We start from the raw sequence: 7,932 nt of genomic DNA, 5'->3' as shown, positions 1-7,932 counted from the left end.
GAGGGCTAAAATAGTTATTATCTTTTCTATAATTGCAAAACTAGACAAAAGATCAAGATTTTTTTAAAAAAGTACAAAACTCAATATCTCAAAATTAAAGTACATGGGCTAAATTTTAAAATTCAAAAGAGTACTGGACTTTTGACATATTTAAATCTTTAAAATTTTACATAAGACGTGCTTAGACACCATATAGCAATTGAATGCAGGTGTACTCAAATAGTATCTTAGTAGTTACACCTTTTATACATGGAATAGTAATTTTCTATACGAGTTTAGTTGACATAGTATAATTATACTATAATTCCACATTTGTATTTGGTAGTACAAATTATTACACGATTACATAAATTAGACTTGTTTAAATATATTAATTATTATCAAATATTATCAATAATACTTGAATAAAATTTCTAAACAAGTAGCAAAATTAAGATCAAACCATCATATGTAATATGTTAGTCTAAGAAAATAGTTAACAATACGATTATAAATAAAAATAATAAGAAAAGTAAACATCATCTGAAATTATATGTAATAGCTCTAACATTCCATATTTGTTGCGTTATTCCCTCAAGTAACATTTAACATATACACACTAATATGCTAGTCCCTAGCAAATTTCTTCATTTGAATCAAAATTTAATCTGTATCATTAAGCTTACCATGATTTTCATTTTTTTTGTACTCTTCAAAATATGTATCATCTCAATTCCACATATGAATAAAGTTATGAAATATGCAACATGCTAGCACGATCCAACATTGTTCTTTTATACTATATTGAGGTAGTGTTGTTAATATGAGAATTCTTTTTTTAAGAATTGCACATTTTCCTCCAACCATAATTTGAAGCTTTGTATATCTCAAATCAAAAAGTTCACGAGCTGTATTTAGTGCTTGTGTTTAGCTCAATTCTCTGAAATGATATCATACTCATGATATGGTGCAAGAGAACTTCTTGTAGCATAATTAACTTTCTGGATCACCATATATAATTTTTAACCTATTTAGTGTTTTTATAAACCTAATTTTCAGCTAACTAACTTATGCTAGGGTGTCAAATAGCATAGGCGTGTCCTCATCAGGGCCTTGTTTTTGAAAATTTTAGTTATATCCTTATAATTTTTTGAAAATTTTAATTAGGTTCCTCCAAAATTTTTAAAAATTATTATTAAACCTTTGAGAAAATTTAAAATTTCAATTAGACTCTTCAATTTTGTTAAAATTTTCATAAAACCTCTAAAATTATTAAAAGTTTTAATTAGACCTACCAAAATTTTTAAAATTCGACTAAAACCCTTTGTTTTCAAAAATTTTAATCAGCCCTAAAAATTTTAATGTCAACCACTATCATATGTCAAATCAACTTTTTATAACTTTTCTTTATAAATTTTATTACTATTATCCCACACAGTTTAGGTAAAACTAATAGAATACATAATAGCCTTTATTTAAAACGATTTTATAACGTGTTTAATAGCTTTTATAACACTTATATTAAGATAGTTAAATCCATATTGATGTAAAAATAATATAATTTATAGGGTAAAGTACATTAGTAGTCACCAACTATTTTTTATCACCTAATTATGAAAAGTTATAAAAGATCACTTAATTATGTTTTTTTTCTTTTTGGTTACCTAATTACGAAAAGTAACCAAATGGCCACTCAACTATGTTTTTTTTCTTTTTGGTCACTAGCTAGTTAACAAAAAGTTAAAATATTCCTATAGTCCTTGTACTTTTCAAAATTAGAAATTTAGTCCCTATACTTAGATTTCTAGGAATTTAAACTCTCTACTTTTCAAAATTTAAAATTCAGGTCCAACCATTAATCCTATTAATTGTTTTATTAAATTTAGGTTAATTAGAACATATTTTTTTAATTACATGGCTATTAAGTGAGTAGTTTTTTATTCCAAAATTTCACAACAACAAATTTAACAAAAAATAAATTAACAAAGTTAACAACTATATCTGAATTTTGAAATTTGAAAAGTAGGGGGACTAAATTCCTAAAAGTACAAAGACTTAATTCCTAATTTTTTAAAAGTACAAGGACTAGAAACGTTTTAACCTTTTTTTCGTTAACTAGTTGGTGACCAAAAAAGAAAAACCATAAATAAGTGGCTATTTTATAACTTTTCATAGTTGGGTGACAAAAAAAAAAACAGACCATAATGAGTGACCATTTTAGAACTTTTCATAGTTGAGTGACCAAAAAATTTCATAGTTGGGTGACAAAAAAAAAAAAAAAAACAGACCATAATGAGTGACCATTTTAGAACTTTTCATAGTTGAGTGACCAAAAAAGAAAATCATAATTGAGTGACTGCTAAAATAGTTTTACCTAATTTATAATAGTTTTTATAAACCTAATTTGCTATTAGGTAAAAAAATTGTTTAAAATATTTATATTGATGTGTCAGTAATAGACTTATCCATGGGTAATTACTTGAAAAGTGAGGATTTGGGTAAAATATAGGTTTGAAAAATGAGCTTGAGAAAAAAGATAAGGCCCATTTAGAAAACGGGCTGGGCCTCGAGTAGGGCTCGGCTCGACCTGAATTTGCAAAAAAATAAATTGATGTTTTTTTTTCTATTTTTCATTGTTTTGCTTCTATTGTTTTCTCATTATTTTGCTATTATTTCACCATTATGTTGATTCTATTGGTGTTTTTTGGATATTGTATAACTTTTGTTTTATTATTAATTTTGTTACTATTTTAAAAACATTTGCTTACTAAGTTACATATATCTTAGTGTTATTTAAGTATACATATATTTTTTTAATTTGTTAGGAAACATTTATTTGAGTGCTTTTAGTGTTTTTGATATATTATATATTTTTCTTAAAAATAATATAATTTTTTTAATATGAGCGGGCCGAGCCCAAATTTTAACATTTTTATTTAGACCAGACCTAAAAAAAATTTTAAACCCATTTTTCGGGCCGAGCCCTTACAAATTTGCAAACAACATAGACACCTCTAGTAAGTAGCAACCAATAGAGAAAATAAAATGTTAAAACTGAATAACCCTCAAAATCTTTTTGATAAAGCAACCAATGGCAAATAAAAACACTGAGTGCAGAAAACTCAAAGTGCCCTAATTGAAGTAACTTCAGCTGTTGAAAAACTGTATGGAGTGGATTGAAAATTTACATTTACGACCTAAAACATCCTGGAAAATTTATATATATATAAAAAGCAAAGCAAAAACAAAAGGAAAGCAATCTCTTTACCTGGTCGTTGGCAAAGAGAACATAAGGCAGTAATTTTCATATTCTTCTACATAAGAGCAAAGAGGTCTGGGATTATATAGGATGTTTGATGTACAATTATGGTCTTTTCACAACAACTGTTACTTCTCGTCTGTTCTTATGGAATTTAGTCTTCTCAATCTCAGATCGAGCTCTTTCATTACTTCTGTTTCTTGCTTTTTCCTTTGCTTCGATATTGTGTTTGTCGTCATGAATCCGATCTTATCAAATGCAACCTGTAGAGATATAAAAGGTAAGATTAAATTTCATTGTTTGGGAAAGAAGAACAATACGGATTTACATACACCAAGACCGTACCCCTAAAACATCAAGTCCAAGAATCCAACCACAAGAAAGAAAATCTACTATTATCAGTTTGGATTAGGATCCACTTCTTTGCTTTTTAATAAACTTGTTATTTCCATTCAAACAAGCGAATGGAGGGTAGCCCGACCAATTTGATTTTTCCTATTGCATAGAAGTCTTCATTGCATGTGGTATTTTAGTTCTTTTTTTAAAAGAATAAAACGAATATATTATCAGTTACTATGCCATGTTTAAACTCCATATACCAGTTCCTTCAAAAGCCATGATCTCCTCCTATCCGGTTTATATCAAAAACTAGGTTTTTTTATCATTAATTCATTTCTCCAAACAAAATGAGAGAAGCAGCATGAAATGTTACAGAAGAGAAGAAAAAAATGGAGGAACAAAAGATGACTTGTCTTACTGTCAATAACTCGTCAGGATCAAAAAGGTGATGGGTAGTTCTCTGTAATATGTTAATAATGTCACCAACCTGATGCGTTAGAAGCAATTCATGTTCTTTCATCTGCAAAAGCAAATCAAAACGTAACTTAGTTCCATGGTATTGTCTTGACATCTGAATGATTTCTAGGGAATAAACATAGAAGAAAGTTATTGACATGTTAAATGACATTAGCACCTTAAATATAGCCAAAGCTACATGAAAAAGAACCTTTGCCCCCTCATAGAAAAGGACATCCCATACCCGCAGAGTTGTCTGGACAAATAGCGCAACAAAAAGAAAAAATAAGATTAGTCGGAAAGCAACCTCAAGTAAAATTGACACCATCTGATATGACAGAAGTGAAACGGTAATGAAAAATTGTTTGAACCTCTGAAGGCAAGCTTTTAGAGAAGAGGCACAGGAACCATTCAGTAGCAACAAGGGAGACATCAAACTCCAATGCTTCCAAATGAGCAGCAATCCTGCATTGTTTTAATCCAAATCTTAGTAAGATAAGCCGTAGAGCTAAAACAGATTAATTTAACCAAAAATATGCTGATAAATAAAACAGTTTAATCTTCAAAGAATACCTTGGGCACTTTTTAGCAAGCAAATCCTTAAAAACCCTTTGTTCGACATGGCATCCGGATAAGTTAGTTGTATAGCAGTCATTAACTAAAACATTTTCAAGGAGGACAGCAAGCATCCAAAATGCATCTTCCTCTGTTTTCATAACAAGCAATAATAACGCAGCGACATAATTTAAGCCCTGCACCAAGAGCAAGTTTTGTCTTAAATGAAAACGAAATTAGATGAAGAATTAAAATATGATTTCTCACAATTCAATATGTACTAACTGTTAAACTTGGCAATAGTAGGCACCAATTGGTTTAGGGACTTGATCAAAGTGATATTTGGAAAGATAGGGGTTATTGATACTCCACATCAAATTTGGTATAAATAATTAATACAAAGGTAATCAAAGAAACCTATGGAACAATGAAGTTTGATTAGGGTTTAAGCTTAAGTCACTGTAAATATAGGGAACTGGTAAGGACATGGACGGAACGACAGAAATTAAACGGAATAAGACCATAGAACTTGGAGGCAATAAGACTCTGCAAGGCGAGCATACGTATCGATGAACTCACCTGACAGTAGCCCACATCAGAATCACGGAAAGAATACCCCACAAGCACACGCCGAAGAGCTGCATGGCCCTCTGGAGTGTCCAACCATGGGTGACCGGGGAAGGTTCGTGGAAGGTCCTGCAAGAATACATAAGAATATATATTTAGAAAAAAAAAAAAAACATGCAGTACTCTCATTTCCATATTTGGGTCATCAGAGGACTGAGAACTTTACACCAAAGAGATTTGAAACCATTGATTTTTGTCTAGGAACATAAACTTATTATTACAATTACATGCAATACTGCTAAAAGAAGGGAAAACTGAAATTGGTAAGGTACTTCCAATAAGATTTTCAGATTCAATAAACTTACATTGATCGATGCACCTTCTAATTGTGCATTTTCAACAACATATGTTTTCAATTCCAACCTATGAAGATTTTTTTATTACAAAAGAAACCTTGTGATGTAGTGATTTCTCAAAAACGATTATCCCTTTTAAATTATGCAATAGAAAAGAATATTTGGGGAATTCAATATCGAAATCCCAACATTAACCTATAAAAACGAAACCATCCGCTCATTTAGGTCGATCATAAGATATTATGAATTTTACAATTCCAAATTCATAGTGCAAAATTAACCAAGCCTATAGAAAAAAGAAACAAAACAAACATCACCTCCTGACAAAGATCCATGTAAAAATAGGGGGGAAAGAAACAAATATCAATGAAGCAAATGCAAAAACACCCAAAATGCAGGACTTACATGATCAATCTGACGTGTTGCAGGCGTGTCCATACCCTCTACCGCCTTTAACAAATCATTATAATAGCTTTCAGGCACCGTAGACTTCTTCTTGGCGGCACCCGAAAGCGAAAACCAAACCTTAGGCCTAAGCACAGGGGGAATGCCTTTCCTAATAAGCTTCTTCAATGTGATCGCATTAACAAAACCTGACAATTTGAGCGAAGATTTCAACCCAATCCCTTGCGATATCGAAATCTGCGGCTGCAAATACCAATTGGCCCCTTTGCTTGCTTCGAGTGCCCACCAAACACGCCCTTGTTGCCTCACCTTTTCTCTTACCTCATTCAACACATTAACATCGTCCACATTGCCTTCTACTGTGAACCCATAAAGGTCTTGGAATTTCACTATTATATTTGCTCTTCTCGCATGGATGCTTGGCCTTAAGATGTGAAATTGCGCTTGCCATTCAAAGGCAATGTCCATTTTGCTTTGGGGACCAAACATTCCCCCCCCCCTTTTTTTTTTTTTGTTCTTTTTTCTCGATGATAGATTAAGAGAAAAGAAGAAATGGGTTATAAGGGCTGTATCAGGAACGAGAGAAAACTACGAACTTTGAACCATGAAAAAAGGTTGATTTATTTGGAGCTTGCAAGCTTGGAAAATTGAAGAAAGACAAATTCTTTCAAATGGGTTTTATATAAAGAAGTTGATAAGAGGAAGAATTACGATCTGGCAGAGATAAATGCTCTCACAAATTTGGATGGCTATCAAAGTTCCTTTTTCATATATTCAAAACAAACAATGTACTTTTGAAAATCGAATTATTTTCAAAAGCGCCAAAGCTTGAAAAAATTAAAAGAAAGAAAAAGGAAAAGCCAAGCCAAGCCAAGCCCAGATAACAATTCTTTTATTGTTTCTCAACGAGAGAGAAAACAAAACGAAACGAAACAAAATTTTCTATAAGAGGAGTAAAATTCCTTTTTTTCAATTCTTTTATTTCAAAGGACATGGATGACTAAAAAAGACAAGGGAAAGAGGTTATGAAAGAAACCGAATTAATAGGTAGGTAAAAATAAAAGCTAGGCAATCTAAAGAAAATTAGGAGGTTCTAGGTGGTGGGAGTCATCTTCATCTTCATCTCTTTTCCTCATCAGCAAAAATGAAAAATCCCCACTGTCATTATAATAACAACAGAGGAAAACAGTTTTACCCTTAAAAATTGTTTGTATACTCGAATTTTCTGGACGAAATTGAAAAAATAATTATCTCACTATTAACATAGTATATTCATTATTACTCATGTCTACAAAAGAGTTTACTCGTTTAATTCTTAATAAATTAAATGTATATTTTTTTTGAGTAATTAACTGATATATAAATATTAATTATATTGTTCAATATCATTTTAACCTCTATCATCAATTTCTTTGGGATATACTTTTATTCTAACATAAATTTTTTATTAAATTTAGCATTATTAATGTTAGTTTCAAAACAATTTAGTTTTTTTTCCCTGGTTTCTAAAAATACAATTATTGGAACGTTAGAGAGAGAGAGACGTTACCCACGGACAGCGTTTGATAGGACAGTGATAATGGACTAGCGTTAAACTAGACCTGTCCATGGCCGGGCGGCCCGGTCTGGCCCGACGACCCGTCCGAAATATAGGAGGGTTTGAGTAAAAATATAAGCTTATGGGCTTGGGCAAAATTTTAGGCCCGTTTAAAAAATAGACCGGGCCTCGGGCAAGATTTTCTTGGCCCGGGCCCGGCCTGAAAAATATTAAATATATATATTTTTTATTTTTAAAATATAATAGTTTTTTATTTTCAGTTTATTTACTTTCATTTCCTTGACTAGTGTTACAAAATAATAATAATAAAACATCAAGTTTGTTTTACTAATCAAATGTTAGATTTTGTTACAACAATTAATACAATTAATACAATTAATAATTTGATAAATTTACTAATCAAATGTTAGATTTTATTACAACAATTAATACAATTAATACAATTAATAATTTGATAA

The 7,932-nt window shown here is 30.8% G+C and overlaps 1 protein-coding gene across 1 annotated transcript; it reads right to left on the bottom strand.

Annotated features, from left to right (window-relative positions):
- Positions 1 to 3,038: 3,038 nt before the first annotated feature.
- LOC105800027 (uncharacterized) lies at positions 3,039 to 7,070 on the bottom strand. Its single transcript, XM_012630898.2, has 7 exons — positions 5,917 to 7,070; positions 5,168 to 5,284; positions 4,607 to 4,785; positions 4,405 to 4,498; positions 4,212 to 4,289; positions 3,996 to 4,097; positions 3,039 to 3,501 (listed from the first exon to the last, which is right to left on the bottom strand). Exons 1-7 carry the CDS (start codon positions 6,403 to 6,405, stop codon positions 3,367 to 3,369), a joined length of 1,194 nt encoding a protein of 397 aa, XP_012486352.1. The 5' UTR covers positions 6,406 to 7,070; the 3' UTR covers positions 3,039 to 3,366.
- Positions 7,071 to 7,932: the final 862 nt, after the last annotated feature.

Source organism: Gossypium raimondii, chromosome 7 (assembly GCF_025698545.1).
Source record: "Gossypium raimondii isolate GPD5lz chromosome 7, ASM2569854v1, whole genome shotgun sequence".
Lineage (NCBI taxonomy): Eukaryota > Viridiplantae > Streptophyta > Magnoliopsida > Malvales > Malvaceae > Gossypium > Gossypium raimondii.
This window is presented reverse-complemented; position numbering and strand designations above follow the sequence as displayed.

Bases quoted from the DNA above. Each gene is read 5' to 3' on its own strand.
- LOC105800027 (XM_012630898.2), bottom strand. From the start codon at position 6,405: ATGTTTGGTCCCCAAAGCAAAATGGACATTGCCTTTGAATGGCAAGCG. The intron at 4,290-4,404 runs GTTCAAACAATT...CTATTTGTCCAG, and splicing joins CTAAAAGCTTGCCTTCAGAG to ACAACTCTGCGGGTATGGGA. The intron at 3,502-3,995 runs GTAAGACAAGTC...ATATCTCTACAG, and splicing joins ATCCTGACGAGTTATTGACA to GTTGCATTTGATAAGATCGG.